Source organism: Drosophila teissieri, chromosome 3R, assembly GCF_016746235.2.
Source record: "Drosophila teissieri strain GT53w chromosome 3R, Prin_Dtei_1.1, whole genome shotgun sequence".
Lineage (NCBI taxonomy): Eukaryota > Metazoa > Arthropoda > Insecta > Diptera > Drosophilidae > Drosophila > Drosophila teissieri.
In genome coordinates this window covers 6,857,697-6,881,083 of record NC_053032.1, presented here as the reverse complement: position 1 = coordinate 6,881,083, position 23,387 = coordinate 6,857,697, and the positions used below count along the sequence as shown (strand labels likewise).

General features: G+C 40.1%; 1 protein-coding gene and 2 non-coding genes across 3 annotated transcripts; all 3 read right to left on the bottom strand.

Moving 5' to 3' along the window:
- Positions 1-10,641: 10,641 nt before the first annotated feature.
- Positions 10,642-10,714, bottom strand: Trnav-cac. Its single transcript has one exon. It is a non-coding gene; the product is annotated as a tRNA-Val (tRNA).
- A 671-nt stretch (positions 10,715-11,385) lies between these two features.
- Positions 11,386-11,458, bottom strand: Trnav-cac. The gene has a single exon. It is a non-coding gene; the product is annotated as a tRNA-Val (tRNA).
- A 9,436-nt stretch (positions 11,459-20,894) lies between these two features.
- LOC122620103 (lysine-rich arabinogalactan protein 19) lies at positions 20,895-23,041 on the bottom strand. The gene is made up of 2 exons (XM_043797407.1): positions 22,968-23,041; positions 20,895-21,993 (listed from the first exon to the last, which is right to left on the bottom strand). Exons 1-2 carry the CDS (start codon positions 22,980-22,982, stop codon positions 21,277-21,279), a joined length of 732 nt encoding a protein of 243 aa, XP_043653342.1. The 5' UTR covers positions 22,983-23,041; the 3' UTR covers positions 20,895-21,276.
- Positions 23,042-23,387: the final 346 nt, after the last annotated feature.

Genomic DNA, 23,387 nt, shown 5'->3' with positions numbered 1-23,387 from the left:
GATTTATATCAGTATGACATTTAAGCCTCTCGTCCATTTAACCAGAACTAAATGTAATATTCATGCTGTGTATTCCTTTTGTATCCAAAAGTGAAACTTTATTGGCTTTAATTAATCCCTTACTTAGAATAAATAATGTGGTTTACATTTGCCAAGAGATATGCATATGAGTTTAAGGCAACTTAAAAATTAATTCAATTTCAACATGGCAAATATTCACAAGGTTTTCGATTGGAATGGCTGGACTCCATAATAAATATTGACAAATGCAAGTACCAAACAAATAATGGCTGCTGTCTGTTTCTTATTTATGCCGGCCACAAAATTCATTAAGCCACAGTACAAAAGAGCCCGGCCATAACAAACAGCAACTGGTGAGGCGACGAGTTGGGAAAATAGAGAGGCCTGGATAAATGGCAAGGGCGCAGACAATATGGGCAAACAATGAATTGAAAGGCATGCATATTTAATTGCTTATGGAAATTGCATACAAAACAATCATAAACTTATAGATTCCAATTAAATACCCCAACCAGTGTGGTGTGGTGAGAAGCCCGTAGGATGGTGCATGTATTTACATGGAAAAATAAATAATTGGACAAGCTGCTGATTCTTTTCTGCTGGCCTGTGTTGTTTGTGCTGCCAAGAAACTGGCTTATTGAAACTGGTGAATCACATTACACATACGGCCTGCACTCTAAGTGCTGCAGAAGCCAAGGCAAGGACTAAGCCGGGCTAATAGCTTTAAATAAATAAAAAACACAATACAATAAAATAAAGCAGAATAAAACCAAGGAGGGCAGGATGTGCCACAGATAATGCCGGCCAATATGCAGTACATAATACGCAGGACAAATAGCAGAGGGCACACAGCACTGCTCCGGCTTTCTGTGCATATGCCAAAGGCTTGGGCAAATCCACTTCCGGCTAAAATGCATTTAAAGCAATTAGCAATTGTGTGCGCTGCAAATGGCATTATGACGACATCCGAGTTGGGGAAGATGCCAAAGACGACTGTCCGAACAACTGCAGGCCGTTAGAAACGATAGACAGATTTCATATCCTCACTTTTGTAACATCTTTCAATTGTAAACTACAATACAAGAAACTTTCAGCCAGACAAGGCGAACAAAGGAATACGTATTGTACGTAATTAAATGAAAAGTTGAATTAGTATTAAAATCTTAGCAGATCATTAGTATATTTCTCCAATATTTTTAAAATTATGCAAATGTATTTTATGTATCTTTGTCCCAATGCCAATTTACCAGTATATTTTTGCTTAATTTATTAATTATTCTGAAATCCATCCTCAACCACTTGGTAACCCATACCTTTTCCATTTGCTGACCACAATGTTGACTGGTTTCTGGCTTTGTTTCAGCTGCTTTATAGCATAGACATGCTGCCAACCATCACAATACAAATAATAACAACTTCCCATCCGACAAACTTCGGAATACAAAATAAATATGTGCAGGGCAAAACAAAAGCATGAGCAGAAACACTCTCTCTCTCTCTTAGAGAAGTGCAGGCAGCATCAATGTCATTGCTTACATTTCTCGCAGGACACTGCCGGCCAAAAGTCCTGGCCCACCCGATGCAGCTAGAAAGTGTTTGGGAAAGGTGGAAATCACAGGCAATTATAATAAGCAGGAATACCGGTAGGCAGCCGTATCAGAAACTTGTTGTTGCACTCAAACAAAATCCCAAGCTAAGCACTGCAAAAAATGCTCACTATATCGAAGCTAGAATATGCACTCGAAAATTTAAGATAAAGCACAACAAATAAGAGTTCTCATTTTATAATAAATTAAATCTTAATGGAAAGCAAAAGAAAATTAAATCTTACCTTGTATAAGGTATTATTTATAATGCAACAGAGATACTCAAATAATTCTTAAAATTGGCTTTGAATAACACTATTGTAAAAGACCCTTTTCTCTGATAAATCATTTTTTTCAGTGCATTAAAAGATACGGAGCTGGCCGACGAATCCTTGTCGTGCTCCTTGTTCTGCCGTTTGTATTTGTCTGTGGCAAGTTGGCAACACTTTTGTTTACTTTTGCAGATTTGCAGGCAAAAACAAAACACAACCGGAACCAGTGGCAGGCGTTGCCTGAATCCATTTCTGTCAGCTTTTGGCCAGAAAAGCCACCAGAAGGAGTTGGGTTCGTGGGCCAAAGGAGCAGTCGTATCCTGGAGGACAACTGCACTCTGCTGGGTTTTCGGCTTGCACTGCTGAAAATGCATTCGGCAACAAAAGGCTGAGCGCCACACAATTATGTGAAAGTGCAATGCGAGACGGCCAGACAATACACCGAAAAAGGACAAGTATTGTAATAACAATTACAAGGACACGCCTGGAGTCCTGGCCGGTTGGCATTAGCCAGGGTGGTGGGGTGGAATCCTCGTTCTCACTTTATTTGAGCTTAGTTTGGCGCTCCGTTTGCTAGCCAGTTTGCTGCTATTCAAGTTTAATTAACCTAAAAGTGCTTGCATTATTTAATTTTATTTTCTGTCATTGTTGCCAGCGTTGCTGCACAGACAGATACTAATTTAGTTGAAAGCAAATTTTCATTAGCAGTGAAAACGTCGCGTGAAAATATTTATCTTAAGTCCATTGTTTTTGTTCAGCGCCTGAAGTTGCATTGTTATCTTCGGCTATTATCCTGTTGTTCTTGCCTCTCAGAAATGCAAGTCAATAGAAAGTCATAAAAATGAGAATTTATTTGAACCCGACAAATCATTGACTTTACGAGAAAAAACTTGAAGAGGCTTTCCATGGCGTGAAGGTCTCCTTTTTTCAGGGGGACCCCACCATTATCGCCTGCAAAGCACCCTAATCAATCAGTCATCATAGTTCATTGTCCGTCGGATCGCAAGTACTATGCAAATTGATGCACTTGATAAAACTTCGATTTCCCCTATGACCCCAGCAATAGATACTTGGCATCCGCATCTGCACTCGCATGCAAATAATATGCGCGCTTGAAGAGGAAATGAAATCAGCAGCAGCTCGCTGAAATTGGCATAAAGTCGGAGTGCGTTCCCTGGTCATATTGCATGATGATACAAAATAGCGAGCCATTCAATGCCAGCAATGGAAATGGCGTTTTCATGCTCCTTGGCTGCTCAATCATAAAAAATTTGACTTTCGTATGGCACTTTGGGGGAGCATCTTCCCTTTTCCCGACTCAAAAGTCATTGAATGCGCTGCGGGAGCATCCATGAGTTGAACTCTGCGCTAGTGATTGAAAGCAATCGCTGGAAAGGAATTTTTACCGCTGAAGGCATAGCCTTAATTATAGTTATTGCAATACATGCTAGCACAAAATATTTTATTTTTTAATTTCATTTGACCTATTTTGAATGATTCTCTGGCATGTAAGTTAAATTGCGAAGTTGTGAAGGAACCTAAGAATTGCAGCAGAAAGTTAGCTAAAATAAAGTGAAATGAACGTAAGCGGGTGCACTTGAAAAATAGTGCTTGTATAGGGGAAATATTAAAACATATTTTTTATCGAAAAGTTTGCAGTTAAATGTTTGCTGCGGATATATTGGATAAAACATCTTTTTAGTGCGTGACGTTTAAATAAATTCCAATAAAATGGGCGCAGTAAAAACTCATAGCGTGATTAAAGTACAGCTTAACTCTTGGGTTTACTCTTACCGTTTCATTTGGAAGTCGGCATGGAAATTAATAAATATTTGATGCCGCAATCAGCATTAGACATAACGGGCTCAAATGATGCGAGGCGTTGGGTTAAAAGTGAATATCGAAGGCTCGCAGCAACAGTCGCATTAGCAATAAGCGGAAATGGAAAATATCTGGCTCCCGCACTCCCGCACACACTCACACACACTCGCTCGTACCGCTTGGTTGCATGCAATCTAGAAACGATTCTAAACAAAAGGAATCCGCTTTCATAATTTCCCCATGGAACGCGCATTCTTTTTATTGCCACTAAGCGACCGAAAAAACGACCAACCGACCCACCGATGTAGAAATAACAATGCAAACAGACTCGGCCCACGCACACAGACACACACACACACACATAGGGATACCCGGGCGCACACAGATACACACCCCCACACAGACAGTGATTCGAGAAGTCTCGGCTCAATTACAATTGCAATTGTTTGCCTGAATGCGTTTTGGTTTCGCACTGGCTTCTCTTCGCCTCCCGGCCACGCCCACAAAATGCTGAGCCATTTTTATAAATGATGTTCGCAGCGGCTTTTCCGACTCATTCGCCAACCCCTAGATTCCACCCCCTCATTTGCCACCCCTTCTTTATTATCCGCCATTTTCACCCCCCGCTCTGGCTGCGCTTTTAAGTACAATTGCATTCTTGTGCCATTTTACCTTGGTTTCGACTTTAATACAGGCTCCCAAGGCTGAGGCCTTGGTTGCTTGGAATAATGGCAATTTCGACTCTAATTGGGGAATAACTTTTCCTCCGCTGAGTGGCTTAATTGAAGGGCGGCAAATATTAATAATGATATACGGTATATGGGTAGGGATTAGGGGAAGTAAGCATTATTTATAGGTTCATACCAGAAAGAATTGCGATCTATTATAGAGGTATTTCAGCCTTGATATTGACATAATTGCTTGACATATTTCATAAAACGTAGTATGTTATATATGTACATGGTATGTGAAAATTACCTATAGATATACACACAATATTGCTATCTCATGGCTTGATTATTATATTAGTTTTAAGATTATTTCCGAACCACACTTACAACAAATGATGAATTCTTTGAGTTCTTGCTTTAGCCTAACCCAGTACAAATTATAAATCTATTCCTGCATTACGCATTCGCCGCGTTGTCAATCGGTGTGTAATTTATGCTAAAGCAAAAATCCAGGCCAAAACAGTTCGCTTATCGCCCTGTCACTCACATTCGGCTATGCAAACATTGCGACCTAATAAATCAATAATGCGAAATTATGACAACCAGGCGTATGCGTAATGTGAGTGCTGATTAGAGACGAGTGGAACGGATTGAATAGCGCGGAGTACCACTGATTATTGTATACCAGACGATGGGTTCAACGACCCAATGTAGCGATGCATATGGGTGGTGTAACCCAGATTCCAAGTACGCTAAGTATAATAACTGTTCTGCCCTCGCCGCAGTTATGAATAAGCAAAAGATGCAGCAACATCAGCATCGGCAGGAGGTTGCTTAAGTCTTAGGCCTGGGCGTTTTTAATTTTCCACAACGCTGCGCAAAGAAATAGTTTCGTACGGTTTTCCACTCCCTGTTGTTTTTGTAGTCACTCAAGTCTCTCCCGGGGGAGCCATAAGTTTTTCCTTAAGCTTTTTTGGGTTATGACGGCGCGTTTATGAAGCGTTTGATGTTCGGATGGAATGGAAGCCTCCAACCCCAGCTAAGTATAGTTTTCGACAATGGTTATATATTGATGCTCAATCAAATTGATCTCTTTGTTGTTGCGCTCATTGATGCGGCAATTTAATATTAACTGGCTCGCTGATGCATTCAATTTTGGTTTGGTTTCCCCATTTTTGTTTTCCCTGCCGACCATTAATAAATATTAAATGGCGAGCATGTGACAGACCCTGGCAACCTTCGAATGCTCACTAAAACCAATTGGCTTGTTGTGTCCCATGTGCAAAGAGTGCATTAACCCCTTTTGCGGTTTCTTCTGATGTAGTAATCCCTTGCGGTTTGTGCGGTTTTCTATCCACATACTTCATCACAAAGACCCCAAAAGAGTCAATGGGGTTCGATGAATGTTTCCGCACACTCGACGAAAACGTAACTACACGTCTGGAATTCTGTAATTCAGAAGAAAGTTTATAGTAAGGGGGCCTAACAAAAAACTACTTTGTGTAATTTATTTTTTTATAACTATGTTGTTATAAATTATCTTGGTAATCGCTATTCTCTAGCAATTATTGATTGATTAACTGTGAGGGGGTCCCAAAAGCACAATTAAAAAAGCAACAAATTTACTGATATTCGAGTGATTTTCTTCAGTGCACTTGTAACATATAATCTCGACTTCATCTTCAATGATTTTCGTAGCAATCTGCATAAAATGGTTTGCTTTCAAAGCTAACCACTGCGTAATGCAATTGTTGACCACTCACAAGTCCTTCCATAATTGCTGTTCGATTCATTCAAATCCATTGAATGTCCTGGCGGGATGTCAGTGCGGTTTATCCGTTTATTCATTGGAACATTCCGGCAAATCGCAGCGGACTTGAGTGCTATCCTCGTGACAGGCAGACAGAAATGCCGCTGACATGACCGGCCATTGTCTGGCCAGTGTCTAAAGGTCTAAGCAAACAGTGGCCGGAGTTTCGCCTTCTTTTTGCCGGCTGTCGCCTCTGTTGACATATTTTGTATACCCAACTGTCTGGCCGCGCCGGGACTTCAGAGGAGTGATTAAAAAGCCAACCTGGGGCGCAAAAAATAATAAAAATGGGGGCTGGCTGGCGGAGAGGTTAAGCAACTCGCAGTTGGCTGACAGCTATCTGATCCTCCGTTTTCGCCCAAACACAGGTGTGCATTTCGTGTCGAGACAGCAATTTATTGAGCCCCGATAAGAACGCTGTGTGTGTTGTGCAACCGGATGAGGGAAAAATAATTGGAATCAGTTTACATCAGTTTACAATTGCATTGCGTTATCCTGTGAAAAAATAAGTAAATAAGTGAATGGCTTAAATGGGTGCGATGCGTGTTTTTTTGATTAATGTGAAAGCGTTGTAGAAATACTTAAAAAATCACCAATTAGGAAAATTAAAAATGAATAGTATTTGAAGGCTACAATTTAGTTTCTGAAATTCCACAACGTATTCCTATTCCTTAGTCAATTAAACATTCATATGTTCTAACAAACTACTTTGTTGTTACATCGTCATCAGCAAGATGAACATATTTTTATTTAGGAGATTTTTTTATGGGCTCCTCTTAAACATCACTCGAAATTGTCCTATTTGTTGGCTGGCAGCATTTCGTCCCTTCGTGCCAATTGCGTGTTATTAACAACTTGGCAAGAAACAATTAAAGTACTTAAACGGTCCTAGGCAAGGAGCGTTCTAAATATTCAAAGAGCAACTTGTCAAGCCAACTCCCCCGGAACCCCCTTACACAATTTCAATGCCCCATGCCCCATGCCCCAGACATCCTGTTTGTTTGCGGTGCACATGTGTTTCTGTGCGTCTGCCTGTCTGCTTGTCACTTACTTTTGATTTCCTCCCCTTTGGTTGTTTTTCTTATTTTTCGCCGCTCATGTTTTCCCAAGCCAAAATTGTCTAGCTTTGATTTATGCCACACACATGCACTGCATACGCTTTTTGGGGGCTCGGCTGTCAGCCGTCTCCTGATTTTTCTTCTGCCTCGGCAAAACAAGGGCAGAATTCTTTTTCACTCCCTGATCTGGCCGTTTTTTGTTGCGTAATCTGTACTGCTCTGTGTTAGAAATTAGATTTTCCCTTGCCTGGTTGCCAGAGTCTGGAAGACAAACAAATATCAACAGGAGTCGGGCCACTGCTGTCAGGGGACTTACAAGCGTGCCCAGAAAAAATGCTGTAGGAAATTGCCTCTCCACGGGCCTAATAATTTTCGAACTTTCTGCAAATAGCTGTCATTTATTTAATAGCGCGCATACGCAGCGTTTTTGGTTTTAATAATTAAAATGCGCGGATGCTAAGTGAAAATCATTATGAAGAACATTAACAAACTGGCCTGCGTTGGCCATTTAGGGTGTGTTTGTGTTGGGCAAACAAATCATCGGTGTGCAACAAAAACAATTCAAAGTTTGCTGCAAACAATTTGCGGAGCTATCAAGATTATGGTGAAACAGGTGTAAAAATGGAATTGTTGTTTTTAACAGCCGGTTTATTTTTCGTAAAACATTGATTTATATATTGCGCAATGGCCAGCGTGAGCAAATCTCTGGCTTTTTTAGTTTCCCAATATGAAATGGCTATGTATGTTTAGTAACGCTTAGAGGTTATACAAAAAAATACAATTGAAATTAATAGAAATTTTCTAATTCTAATTCTAATTTTTTTGTAATATATTTCGCTTTTAAGTATTTTGCTCTTCTCTTGTGTATTTCAGTGCTCCGCTTTTTTCCATTTTCCGGGTGGCTCCGTCCCTTTTAAAGCGACCATAGCTGAAAAATTCACTAAACATCCCCTTTCCGGAGAGCTGCATTTTTATATTAACAACTGGCAGCATTGGTGTGTATGCTTCGAAAAAAAATCTCGCACTTAAACTAAGGAACAAGAATTAAAACATAATCGAAAGGGTCACAGCTTTTGACATTAGAACGGCAATTAAATTTTAAAAACAGCAGTTGTAAATGAAAATAGGTTGAAGCCTACCCAACAAGTGTGCAAATGTGCAATACCCATTGCGCAGAATTAAAAACAACAACTAGGGCCCGGTATTGTTTTCAGGTCCCCCAGAGCAGCGATTTCAAAATGTGGCCCGACTTCATTACAATGGCAACGCATTAGGGCAAAATGGATGGTGAACCAGGCGGCTGTTTTGGAGCGGGATTTCTAGGGAGGCTGTAATGGTAAGAGGTTGCAAGCGTTTCGAGCAATTAGCGTGTGCCACAATCTGGGCAGAGGGCTAAAAGGAAGCGGTAAAAGCCAGCGAGATACAGACTATTTTAACAAAACGAACTTCCTCTCGGCAGGGGAATGGCTCTATACACATTGGGGAGAGCTTAACTTGTGTGTACGAATGAGGTATTGAAATGGAGTGCACTATTGAGATAAAAACTGCAATTTAGTAAGAAGTCCCTCTTACCAACCATCAGCTGGGACAGCCACAAGCAAGACCCTTTTCAACTTCTTTGGAATCAGGTGAGAGTTTCAGCTACGAAAAGCTAAAATTCTTTGAATTTTAAAGATCTTACCAAACAATGCAAAAATCAAATCTAGCCTTGGTTAGCCGAGTAATTTCGTAGCTCCTGCGAAACCGCAGTTCCTTATTGGTGCAACATGCCGGCGGAAGTGAAAACTTGGAATTAACTTTTTCGGCTTATTAATTGCCGACATTTGAACTTTTATTCAATTTACGAGCTTGTACGCGGCGATTGCCTCTGCTTCAGCTGCATCGCCCCACACAATCAGCTAATACAAATGCAGAGTGTTGAGGAATTGCACAGAGGAATATTTACACTATATGACGAACTAAAATGATTTATAAAATACAGAATACATGCATTAGGCGACAATTAAATTAAAAATAAATTGCTCTTGAGCTGTTTACGGTATCGAATTGCAATACAGTAGGAGCAATCCTTTAGCCGTTGATAAGTGAAATATGGAACCGTACGTCTCCCCGATAAAAGATATCCTTGGAAGGGTGATACATTTTGTTTCAAACTATAAACAAAGCTTTTCTCTCAGTCTACTGAAGGATGCAAGGCCAGTTTCAACTTGACTTGTGCGAGTGTGTGTTGGTATGCGCACATGCACATACATATGTATAAAACAATGGCGCGGCAGAAAACTGAGCAGCAGCCAACATGGCGTATTAGCAATGTGGCTCGAGTGAGGTCGTTGGCGCGCTATAAATACGTGTCATGTCTGCCTTCCTTTGGACTCCACGACTCCACTTCTCAGTGGCAACCCTTCTACGACTTGGAGGGAAGATTTATGTGGAGCCACATACGCGGGTTAAGCCGGGCTCATGATTTTAATTTTGTAGCGCAGGGGTTAATTGCCATTAAACTTAAGATGTTTTGCGAAAAACAACCCCGACCCGCGGGGCAGGTCTAACTACGTTTTATGATGAAATTGGGAATCGCCAAGATTTTATGCGCAGTTAGGGTGCTATAAAATTGTTGGCTCGGCCAGCCCGATCAAACATTTACTCAAGCTGTTGGCCCAGAACCCCTTTTTTCCCACTCCACGACTCTAAAGTTACGGCATTGCAACACTGTTTTGGCCCTGTACATTATTTTTGTATATTTCCTGCCATTTATTTTCTACAAGAGCAAGAACAAGACGCGGGACCCAAATAATAAAGTAAAATGGTTAAATTATGCATAAATAGCGCGAAATGTTAAACAAAGTGCGGGCGGGGGCGTGTCTACAACAGCTGATTCCTGCCGGCGGCAGAACGCATCCTGCCACAGCCCCTTTCTACCCAGTGCCCCATTTAACCCCCTCTGTGCCATAATTCTTGCGAGTCTGCGCCAACTGAATGCGTAATTAAAATGTTGCACAAAGCAAATGTTGCACTGCCAGGACAACAAAAAATGGCAAAAGGGGCCAAGGACAGTAATATAAGGAAATTATGGCTTGGCATTACCCAAACGCAATGCAGAACGTGCCCGAAATATGCAAAACACCGAAACGGAATGTTTTGCCACTAAAGCAGCCAGGCGAATTAAAACGCAAGTGCCAAGAGGTAAAGGGATCTATACATATGTGCGAAGCCCAGAAGAAACCCATATTTCTTCTTTAACACACTTGCAGTTTTAAACGTTCTGTTTCCTGTTTAACCTTGCTTCTTTTTTACTGATATACTAATATACCATACTAATAACACACAAAATGCATAATAGTAAATGCATAAAGTAAAAGAATCAAAAATAAATATTGGTAAACTAATTTAAAAAAAGTTTATTGTTCCCGCCCGGGTTCGAACCGGGGACCTTGTGCGTGTGAAGCACACGTGATAACCGCTACACTACGGAAACTTGCAATCGGGAGGCTGTCAAGAGTGATCATGACGATATGGCTCGTGGGGTAAAAGAATGATTCTATAGAATGTACATAGCAGCTAGAAGGAATCGCTTCAGACCCTATCTATATTTGTGATTGGGATCACAAGTCGATTCGAATTGCCCATGTCCGTTTGTCTGTCCGTCCGTATGAGCGCTGTGATTCTGGAAACTATAATAGCTGAAAAGTGCAGTTTAAGCAAGCTGAGGTTAGAGGAAAGATTTGACACGCCCACTCTAGCGCCCAGAAGCCAACCAAAACTGAACCTCCCACACATTTGAAAATTATTTTCTTGTTCTTTATTTAACTATTTTTCTTGCAATTTTCTATTCCCTAACCATCAAAAAGTTGAAATGTCACCCTGGCACTCCTTCTAGCTGAGTAACGGGTATCTGATAGGCGAGGAAATCGACTATTCCATTCTCCCCTATTCTACTATATAACTATGCTTATTTTTTTGCTCATTTCAGGGTACGTGGGTGAATACTTATATATTTCATAAGCCATAGAAGGAAGATGTTTTTGACAGTGTTTCAAAATAACATGAAAATAAACATGCTTATTAAAATTGTCATTTAATAATATTAAGAATGTATAATTGCACCTTCAACTCAAAAAGGCGAATTTGACAAAATAATTAACGACTTGTTCCCGCCCGGGTTCGAACCGGGGACCTTGTGCGTGTGAAGCACACGTGATAACCGCTACACTACGGAAACAGTTGAGCAAAGACGTCCAAAATTGGAAGTGGGGAGTACCGAAATTATTAGAAAAAAAAACCAGTTATGACGTCAGTTATGCTCGCGGTAAATGAACCCATTTGTACCTATTTAGCTATTAATAGCACGTCTGCGTCCAGTATAAAAATGAAGTATTTTCGTCGCCATGGTCAATTCGACAAGCGTAGCTTATATTTCAGGTTCTCTGAATAGTTTCCATGATTACCCATGATTTTTGGCAATTAACGTGTGATGAGGGGGTTTACGTTCTCGTTTCCACTCACACATTGTATTCAACGATAAGCCATAATTAGCGTATCACTCCCCTCGTGTCGCTTTCATTATAGAGCTTAAGAACTTAACGATATGTGAAAATCACAAATTAAATTACTTATTTAAATGTGATTATGTGCATTATTTATGGGTAAAGTGTTGCCATTGGGTTGGGCACGATAAATGCAGTGCCACAAAAACGTGTGTTGCATTTTAAGCGCCAATGTTTCCCAGCGCTTTGGTAAGGGAACTGGCTGCCCGAGCCATTACGTATACGCAGCGTATGACATTGAGCTAACGCTTTCGCTTATCGCTTGCACGTCGCAGCTGCTCGGGCGCATGGAATGGATCCACGACCAGCATAATGAGCGCCAGTATCCCTGCCACTCCCACTTCACCACCGCCCCTTTTTCCGCCCACTTCAACCCAATAAGCCAATGCCCGAGCACGGCATTAGTGCTAGTGGAGAAGCTTTTAGAAGTCAGAGATGAGACAGAGGAAATTTACTTCACTGAGAAGCTAGGTACAAATTCGCTTGTACTTTATAGGTATAGTTACACCGATGTCTATGTATTTATAAAATGAGTGAGAACGTGAATAAAGTAGTACGCCTAACATAATGAAATGTTTCCTCACAATGCATTATTTTAAAGCAGCATATATACTTCGATATGCATTTTGGTGCAAAGGTAACTTAACTTCTCATCTCTTTTAAGGTAGAGTTAAGGTTGATGCTCAGCAGAAATCCGACGTGCGATGGCGCGCAAAACGTCAAACGGCAAATAGCACCTTGCACCTGAAATGCATTAAATAAACATCATTATCGCTAAGACTAGAACAAGGCACCTACCCACTCGCAAGGCGAACAATGCCTTCCGCACACTGGCGCAATGCACATCCACATGCACGGGAGCGCAGAGCGCAGAGCGCTGAGCATATTTGGCAAACAAAAGGATTTTGCGGTTGAATTGTGTAAACATAGAGGGAAAACGTACGCATTTGGCTTTTCACATGTCGGATGTGCAGGTGGAGGTTCGGCGAAATTTTGGAGCTGTTGCAGTTCGAGTACAGAACGAGAACCCACCCAAAGCCTGGAAAGCAGTCGAAGCTTTCAATCGTTTTGTTTTGGTTCTTATGGGATAAAAAAATGTAATTAGGGCATTGAAAAGAGTTTCTAAAATAGTTTCTCATTTTCTCAATGATTGCATTGCAATATCTCAACGGGTACATATGGATATACACGTGTACGTACATACTGACAAACATGTCTTCGCGTTAATTAAAATTCACTTCATTGTGCTTCTCACGATGTAGTTTCTTCTCACGAGTTTTAATTAGTGGTATTTTTATAATGATATGAGTTGCTTTAAAAGGAAAGAATATATTTTACAACTTCATTCATTTCTTTGTTAAAGCTTTTGATGTTGCTAACACTTTCTAGCAATTTAAAATGTGATAGATTTAATAAAACACACATAACGTGTTAAATTTCTTCTCTTACAGTCCCTTTACTCAAATGTCTTGTGTTTCGTTTTCTTCGCTCAAGAGCCAAATTATTTGATCATTTTTATTTTCGCACATTACGCGCGTACCAAACCCGAAAAAAATTTCCAGCAGCGCCATTTATCATTTTTGCCTTATTGAAGTTCTAGTCTCGCGACGGCGGACACATAAAGTAGCGGCAGGCAGCGGGAGGCTGGATAGAATGGCGATAGGAGGCGTGGCAGCCTTAAGCAGATGAAGATGCCCGGCCAAGGCGGCTCAGAAATGGCCAAGACACAAAACAGCAGGGTTGCCAAAAAGAAGCGGACGGCTGGGAAAAAACAAGAACAAATATTACAAAAAATACCAAAAACGTCGCACAAAAAGCGACGTGCAAGTAGTTCAAAAACTTTGGCCTAAAAGCAAACCGAAGGCGAACAGCAAGAAATATATAGATGGGATGCTTTGGGGGGCGAGGCCAACATTGGCTGGCATTTGGGCGAGCGTATGACATTATTTATGGTTTGTTATTTGTGCAAAAAGTATGCAAGAAAATATGCTGCGACTCTTTCATAATTTTCCTTTTTCCCTCCTCGGGGCGAGAGAAACAAAAGTTTTCGGGGTGCCACCGAGCACGCAAAAAAGTGTGAAAATTTAAGTGTGAATTTAAAGCTGATGTGGCACAGATATGACGGGACATAACCCTGGTAGGCAATAATTAATACCATAAACGCAAATCGACAGGCGGGATAATTTACTTTTCTCCAATCACTGGCTGCAAAAAAGGTGCATAAATTATTGCGACTCATTAAATATTTTCCACATTAAATAGAAAGGAGCCGACGCCGATGTCGATGCCTCAGCTTAATGACCATAAATCGAAATTAATGACAACGCCAAACAGTGGACACAGGCGCCGGGGGACGAGTCAGGGAAGAGTTCGATCCGGAGGGTTGGGCAGGAGGAGCCTGCGGCCTCCATATCGTTTATGCACGACCACAAATGGAAGCACCTGCTGCTGCTCCTGCTCCTGCTCCATACGGCCATTGCTATTGCCATGGCCCAAGCCAAAACTGCTGGCAGTAAAGTGCTGCCAACGTTAATGACACCTGCGAGACAATTTCAATAACCGATATGTGCCGTTTTGGGTTTTGCGGAGCGTTCGGTCGCCACCGCCATTGACGGATGTCTTGTGGCGGCACTGAGCCATCGATTATGCCCTGGTTTTATTCGTACTCTGCGCGTAATAGCTTAGTATACGTACTTATTTCAGGTTCTGGAACTTTAGATTTCTTATAGATCCCGAATAAGGTAAAATATGTTCAATATGAATACAAGAATAGCTCCACAGTTTTAGATCAAAAAAGAAATGACGTTATTATTTTATGTTTCTATATACATATATCTATGTGTTATATACTAGCCTAAGACGCGGAATCACCGTGTTTTCTGTCTAATTTACATTCTATTTGCTGAATTAATGTTTCAAAAATATTCCCATTTTTTCTTGTGACTGAATTTTTAACAATGCCCACTGATTTTAAGGATTCGTTCTGACTGCGGTTATCAAAGTAATGTTTGTCTTCTGGAATCAAATCTAGGCCAAATTCACCCCAGAAAATTCAAATGTAGGTCGTCATTAGCAATGACTTGTCAAGATGCGATAAGTAGTGCTTCCAACTGTTTTAGACTTGGCGATGAAGTACAGATACTTTAGTGACCCAAAAAAAAAACTGTCTCAGAAATAATTTCAGATGAAGTGGCATCTGGCAAGCTTTAGTGTCATGAGGGTGGTCATTTTATAGCTACTTTTTTAAAACTGCCTAAAATTATGCTAATATAAACACACAATGCTAAGCAACCGATTTTATCAGCGCGGCCCAGAGGCTTTTCCAGAATGAGGTGTCAAAACAAAGAGAATTCTTTAATTTCTACTCTACTCGCCGAACAATATATGGCTGACTCGACTGAATTTCGGAACCCCTCTTCAAACTCCGCAGACTGGAGGCTCTTCTGCAGCTGTTTACTTTGTTAATGGTCTTTTTCAGCTAAGCTTGTTCGCCGCACGCGTCCCTTTCCACTTTTTGGGCCGAGAATCAAGGACCAGAGGTCCTTCTCTCCCCATAGACTTCAGCTCAGTTTTTGACCTCCAAGCACGTGGCATTGAAAAGCTTTGGTGTTTTGATTTAGGACTGCTCCGAGGTAGTTATTCTTTTCGTTTTTGTGTTTTGTAGTCTGTATATCTGCCACGCGAAAAATAATTTATACAAAATGCTTCGCAGGATTTAATTCGGTCTGGTTTCGCTGAATGTTCAAGGTGCTCAGGAAGCAGCTTTGTTGATTTGGTTAAATACTTTTTATTTTTCTTCGGTTTTGTGCCTGAGATGCCTTTGAAGTATGGAATCTTAAGAGACTGCGGTAAAGGTAAATTAATTAAATGTATTCCAGTACTTCTTTTATATATTTCTTAACATATAACATGCTTAAATAATTCCAATAATTAATATAGTTCATTTGTAACTTTTAAGCATGATAACTTGACATTTATGCACCATGAGTACTTGTGCTGTATTGTTGGGTTACAATCAAAGTTTTATTACTAAAACATTTTAATTGGCTTTTGGCTAAAAGTTTCCAAGCTTTAAGTGAAAATTAAATGAAAACCGAACTGAAATCAGAAGTTAAGGTCATGGCATTAAATAAATTGCCATTTCCGCCAGAACTTAACCAGGCGCAAACTTCGTAAAGAAATTAATTTCCCGTCCCTCGAAGGGAAAGTGTGCGACTGTTGCGTTTGCAAATCTCTTCAGGAACGCCCCAAGGCATTCGTGTGTAATTTTTTGTCATTGATTTGGTCCCGGCAACAGTTTGTCAAGCACTCACATTTGACCCCATTCCGCCCCAGATGTCGACCCTTGACTCAAACAGTCAGACGGGACGGCCAAAACTCGGCCCCTGCTTCGTTGGAAATTTATTGCGTTTTGAAGTATTTTTCCGGTTTTGTTACCCGGAAATTGCCAAAACGTGTGGCCGTCGTGCGAAATCCTTGAAATGTACTAAAATAAATTATTAATAATTTCTATGAGGTCCCGGCAGAATCCAGACTTGGGAATTAACACTGTTTGTCGTCGAATAAATGAATTATTTATTTTAATGTCAAATATTCCTGTTTCCAAGTTCCACCCTTAGGTCAATTGCTGTATTTGCTTGTTCGTTTGTCTCTTTATCTAAGGGTCCAGACTCAACTCCTTCCATCTGCAAAAAACGTGCTCGTGATGTTTTCTGCCATTTTCATTTTCACGATTTTGGAAAGATAATCTATTTTGTCATTCGCCGCAATTTGTTTGTCTACAGTGGCCTAAATGATTGACGGATATTCGGTATTCCGTATTCATTATTCATATCTGGTTTTATCTTGACAAAAAGTTGACAAAGAATAAAATATGATTTCTTTTTATCCTTAGAGGATATAGAGAAGGGAATTTGTAAAGAAACTATGAATCTATGGATATTTGACAAAATAAATTATTTGCAAAAAAGTGAAACTGTATATTTCAAAATAATTTTAAACGCGCAAAAAATTTGTTTATAAATTATTAAGGAAAGGTAACTTTACTTATATGTTTCATCAATCTCGATGAACATGCTTAATTTACAAACGAAAAACTCAAAGCCATCTTTCAAAAGCAAGAACCAAAATACGAAACCTTGAAAAAAATTATTTGAAAGGAAATGCAAATTTCACTTTTCAATTAAGGCCAGAAAATTATGAATCAAACAAAATTCCGAGCCTCCGCTCATCGGCAGGATGTGAGTCAAGGTTTTGCATTCACTTCGATTCAATTTAGCAGCGGTAGGAGATGGAGAGGTTGAGGACGGAGCATCTACGAGTAGCAACTTGAACTGTCTGTCATTCATCAGAAAGCAAATATGAAATGGAATTTAATGATATTATATCAATATTCTCGCATTGTCTGTTTGCTTACGTCCTGTTGCTGTTGTCAACGTCAATGACATGCAATTATTTTCGCATTAAAACTCATTTCCGTTATTGTAGCTGAAGCGAGACATTAACGGTTGGATGAAGCATCTATGGCTTCATGTAGGACTGTTAGTGTTGGGAAAAATCTATTTCGACAACTGGGTAAGTCGTTCAACAAAAAGTTAGTTACCGTTGAATATTGTTGTAACTTGAATTATTTAATGAAGTTGTATCAAGCTTTGTAAGAATCAATCGAACATGATAGATAAATGATTAATAATTAATTAAGTTAAAGCATAACTAAATTTTATCATGATAGTTGTCTCCTTTGAAATTCTCTTTAAACTATTACTTTGTATGTATGTACTTTGGAATCAAATGTAAAAATCCTGCAAAATACAAGAAAAGGATAGTCCCAACCCGAAAGTAGACAGTTTCACAGCACTGGCGCCCATTTCCGCTAATGGCCAGCAACGTTGCCAAGTCGGCAATCAATACTACAAACGGTCAGTTGTTGCCACTCGTCATTCGCCACTCTTATGTAAATTCGAGATGAAGGCCTCCCCTTCCCCGTCCCTCTGTTGGCATAGCATAATTAAAGGGATATATGTGGGTGGCTGGCAGGATGATAGCCCCATCATTCGCCGTATCCTTCCCTTCGCATGCGGCGGCTGCATGGTCGTATTAAAATTATTATTGTATGCACTGGGCAAATGAGAAAAGTTGGCGGAAAATTGCATTTAAGGTGGAGGGATTCGGGGAACTTTAATATTTACTATTAATTTAAAATTCGTGAAAACATTTACATCAGTATTGCGGCGGAAAGTTATTGTCCCTTCGACCATCCACTTAAGGTCATTAATTCATTCGGACGACAGCTGCGGAAAGTGAAAATCGTCTTTTGGTGGGGAAATGAAATTAACATACTGCGCAGCAAGTGGGAAAATTTAATTAAAGTGGCGTAAAAAATGATTGTTGAAAACGAGCTCCTGGACTAGCTTTTGGCATCGAGTGGAATATATATTTGTTGCCATATCATTCCGATCTTATTGACCATAAAATAGGTCGGACAAGGTTTTCATTTAGTGGCTGTGCAACCGTTCTTTCATCATATTCATTATTTTTATTGTGTGTATTGTTTATTGTGCTGCCTAATGTGACGCAGTCTAGACACTTTTAATATATCTAAATTTTTGGGTCCTGGGTACGGTAGGCCAGTTCAGTCTCAGTGTTAAAGTTGAAAACACTTCACAACGCTCATACGCCGCATTGGCTACATAAATCTTTCTCCCTCATGCAATACCAACTATGAGCGCGCCTTCGTGTATGTGTGTGGGTGTGTGGGTGTGTGTGCACATTAAAAGTTTGCCTAAGAGCTTATGGCACCATTTGTAAAAGCGATTTTTAATGCTGCTGCTGGATCCGCACACCAGAGGGTGTGAAATAGTGAAAAGCCCCCTCCAATGCAATGGCCATCTAATGGCTTTCCACGCAACTCAGGGAAAACTTTTTTAATAGGAGCGATTCGTGCCAATACCCTTCGTCGACGTAAGAAGTACTAATAAAATCGGTCGCTGAGATCTGCTTCTAAAAAGATAATTTCCGAGAGTGTTAGCTTTTATTACTTTCAAATTTCAGCAGCTAATCAGAAACTATTTTTTTTTGTGCGTTAAATTAACCTATTACAACATTTATGTTGGGACTGGCTAACATACAACTCTAATACATTGCATTTTTATTTTGAAATCTCTTATAATTTCCAATAGTTTAGGCACCGATTATCGGCACCAAAACTGACGCCCATTGGGCATTCAATAGCCTGGCCTGAAACACAAGAAACGTAGCCATTCGAGTCGCCTTGCGAGATCAACTAGTGCCATTTAAATTATTGCTGCGCCCGGCAGCTCGTGGCATTTCCCGCGGGAAGAGCTGCGGGGTGGTTAATTAGTTGGGCGCATTAAAGCTCTATGATTTTGTGCCGGCCTGACATTGGGGGCTTTGGAATTAGCTTGGGTTACAGCAGCTATGACATAGCCAGTATCGAGCGAATCGGCTTACAAAGTTTCCAGGGCAGTCGAAAAGCGTTTTATCATTTTGTATGAAACTGAGCAGAACAGTTTTGTTGTTGATGTGCTAGTATAGCCTACGCTCAGTTGGAAATTGTTATTGATTAGTTTTGCATTACAAATACAGCATATCTGAAACTAAATCATTTGTAGATAACAAAACAATTTATGATATGCTTTGCGTTAGACATTGTTGTATGCATTTTGTTCAAATTGTTCATGGTAAAAACATTTTTAGTTACATCTTTATTGTGTGCCATTCCGCAAATCCTTTAAAGTGCCCTTCATATACTGCAAGCTATGCCTTTGATTTCACTTTTAAAATCATTTAATATGGAAATTGGGTAAACAGAGCAGGAATATTCATCACGGGGGATTTCTTTCCAAAATATGCATACATTTACCAGAATCAATTCAATAGCTTATTAAATTTATTTCAATTCCATTAATCATGTGCAATGTTTGCTTCATTCGTGTCTGAGGGCAGATAGCCGACAGTCATTCAAATAAGCTGTTGCATGCAGATCGCCACCGGACTTGCCGCCAATAAAACAATCATTCAATGGCAACGCATAATGTCAATCAGCTGTGTAATTAACGCGGCCAAATGGACAACGGCCGTAACAACAATTCCAGTGACAAACGGGAGCCATTAATATGGCTAATCGGTATGGCAATGATTTGATTAGATCAGCACGGCAATGTACACATTTCCACTGGACAGCACTTGGAGAAACCGACTCACGCCACCTGCCTTGGATGCTAGGTAATACTTTAGAATCAACTTGCACAAATAATATCCCCGTACTGCTAATATACATCACACAGTAATGAAAACATTTTAATTATATTACGGAAAAAGGTCTTTCTGCGAACTAAAGAAAACGTCGTATGCTGTTTCGATCGTATTGATAGTAGTACTGAACAGTATATCCTCATCGAACGTATATAAAGGAAGTCTAATTTGTGAATCTATTGTAATATTTATTCTCTCCGTGCTCTGGACCGCACTCGAATGGCCATGTGAGAGCTACAAATTTCTGACAGCCCGAATGTCGGCGCCACCATCGACGCCAAGTAATTAGCATTTAGCAGGTTGAGCGAATGTCAAGCGATGGGTTCGAGCTCACGCTTGAAATTTGGAGTCGAGTTCGGTTTAGGCTTGGTTTTGTGTTTGGACTTGTGTTTGGGTGCCGTAATATGCATGTGTATAGCATATTAGCCGGGGGCTCAGCCGTTTGCAGCTATTTGGCAGCTGACAGCGGCTTTCAGTGTCAGCTTCAGTTTCGGCGGCGCCAAGCAATTAATTAAATGCTGTTAATGAATCTGAATTCCGCTTTTGCGGTGGACACAGAATGCTCTTGTTTTGGGGATGGGAAAGGTGTTTTAGAAGTTTTCGCTGTCAAATTTTTGTCAACTTTATTCTTCAAATTATTTCATTTCAAAGTTAACTAACTTAATAAAGATATCTTATCATCATAGTACCGAGAATTTAATTTAATAGAAATATACCTTTTCGAAGTCTTATATTGGTTTTATGAGACCTAAGGTTATATTTTTTTTATGTTGAATTAACAGTTTATTTTAAATACATGTATTAAAATTAAAAACTTGTGGATGAAGCTCTGAAAAAGGTATAAAGTTATCAATCCGTCTCTAAGAAATTTTCATTAATTAATATATTTGATAACTTTTATTTTAGGTAATAGTTTTAGCTTCTCCCACTTTTTCCTTTACAAAGGTGGTTATTTAAAACAGATAACCTGACATGACAAAGTGGCAACAGATGGCGTTGTCTCTATGATCCAAAATGGTAACTTTTGTGCATTCATAAATTATTTAATCCGTCAAAATTTGAAATCTTCGAATAATTTGTTGAGATTTCATGCTTGAACAGTCGCTTTTAAAAAATACCGCTAGTTTCCACTCATTATCTCTGTGTGTGTCGTATCTTATTTATTTTATATTGGAGTCGGCCTTTGAATGGTGCTTATCTAATTTAATTAAATGGATTCCTATAGCCTGACGAAGCGCGGGAAGGGGGTGATAGTGGGCAGGGGGCCGCGTCTAGGTCGAATGGTAGTGGTGAGAAAGTAGTTTGAGAATCGGGATTGGAACCCGCTCCCGAAACCAGGAGCACGGGTGGGCTGAGGGTTAACCGCTTGAGGAGCAGGATGAACGGAGTATTGTGGACGTGATGCTGGGGCAGGCTGAACCGAGTACTGTGGACGTGGAGCAGGCGGCGGGGTGACCTTGGGAACAGCCGGAGGAGTGACCTTGAGCACAGCCGGAGAAGTGACCTTGAGCGCAGCCGGAGGAGTGACCTTGAGCACAGCCGAAGGAGTGACCTTGAGCACAGCCGGCTGAGAGATCCTAGCCACGGGTTTTGGCGTAGTATTCACCACTGGCTGCAACTTGTCCTCCGCCGGCTTGACCTCGTCTTCGAAAGGTGGCAGTAGGTCTAAAGGGAGCTGCGGAACATCTTGCTTGATGGCACTGGTCTTCGGCTTATCCTCCTTGGCCAGCTGGGCTGGCTTCTGGTAGTACGCTTTCTTGGTTGGCTTTGTGGCAAGAGTAGTGGTTGGCTTCTGCGTTGTTGTCGTCGTCGTGGTGCTTGGTTCATCATTTAGAGGTGGTAGCAAGTCATTGAATGGCACATCCACTTTACCCGCCTTTACTTTCGACACATCAGCTCCACACAAGCCGATCAGCACGGCAGAAGCAATGAGTAACTGCAATACAACAGGGCGGGTTGTTATTAGTTAACTTAGTTTTTTTTAACTACTAAAGGTAAGCACTCTGGCAACTTTATTTTTTACATTTTATATTTGTTTATATTTTGTAAGTTATTTAAGAAAAGGTCGTGCTAATAGGTGTGGCATATATCGTAAATAAATGTTAATAAGTTAAAGCGAAAGTTTTCGTAAAGAGACTGCCTAGCCGAAAAGATGTATCTGTTTACCAATTTCGGGTGCATATATCTCAAAACTTATGGCTTTATTGTTTGATATGGTCACAACCATTCCAACGTGTTCCAATTTCAAACATTTTGTTAGTTTATCTCTACAAGTGTGGGAGCTACGAAATTATTCCAACCTGATTTGTCTTGACCTTCGAATCTGCAAAAGCCTTGCATTGTTAGGCACATGCCAAAACTGGATTAGTTTATAGTCAGTTCTATTCGCATTTAGTTTATAAATCAAATATTTCTTTCCCTTGTGGGAAAGGTCATTATACCCTCTCCAGTTCTGATTAACATAGCGCAGATAAAGATACTAATTAAGCTTGAAAACTAGTCAAATATTTGGTTTGAAAAGAAATAAAGTATACGTCGACTTGTAGTTATGACTTGCAGGTTCACACCTCGGTCAATTAAGCCATTTATTTAGTTGCTATGACTAAAAAATTAATCCACTCTCTTTCTTATCATAAATTTAATAAATGATATAAAACAAAATTAACTTTGTTCTTGTACAACATTTTTTAATTATGTTAATTTTAGTTCAGGACCAATTTCATAATGAAATTTATGCATTAAACTGGAATTTCGCTAATGACGCTTACGCAGATGGCTAATTAGAACAATTTGTTGAATTTTTTAGAGTCTATTTCAGGAAAGACCAGCTTTGAACGTTGAAATAATGCAACAACATTTTGGACAATTTTAAATTCACAGTTATGCACACGAGTCGTCCCGTCCACTTACGTATTTCAGTGACATATTTGCTAGGAATCCTATTTGTTTACTTAAGGCGGGAAACTTGTGTCCCGTACCGAACACTTTGAAATTTTTGAACGAACTAAAAGCGGCGCTGAGCATGCGCAGCATTTTTATAGTCGGTGAATCCAATCCATTTTGAAATTGAATCGGCCCAAAAGTTACACGATCATGTTGCGCAGTGTAAAGTTTAACAACCGGATTAAGACCGGGGGTTTTAATTTATTTTTATTTTTCTCGGGATGGCAGACGAGCGCGAGAGCGAAGCTTGCTCTTGGCCAATTAAGTGGTTTCTTCGACGTTTTTCAATATTAAGTTCGGTAGAATGCAGCAGCATAAGATGCCGAAACAGCTGATTAAATGATTAAACTGTGAACTCTTTCGGGTTCACGGTCGCATTTTGTAGAT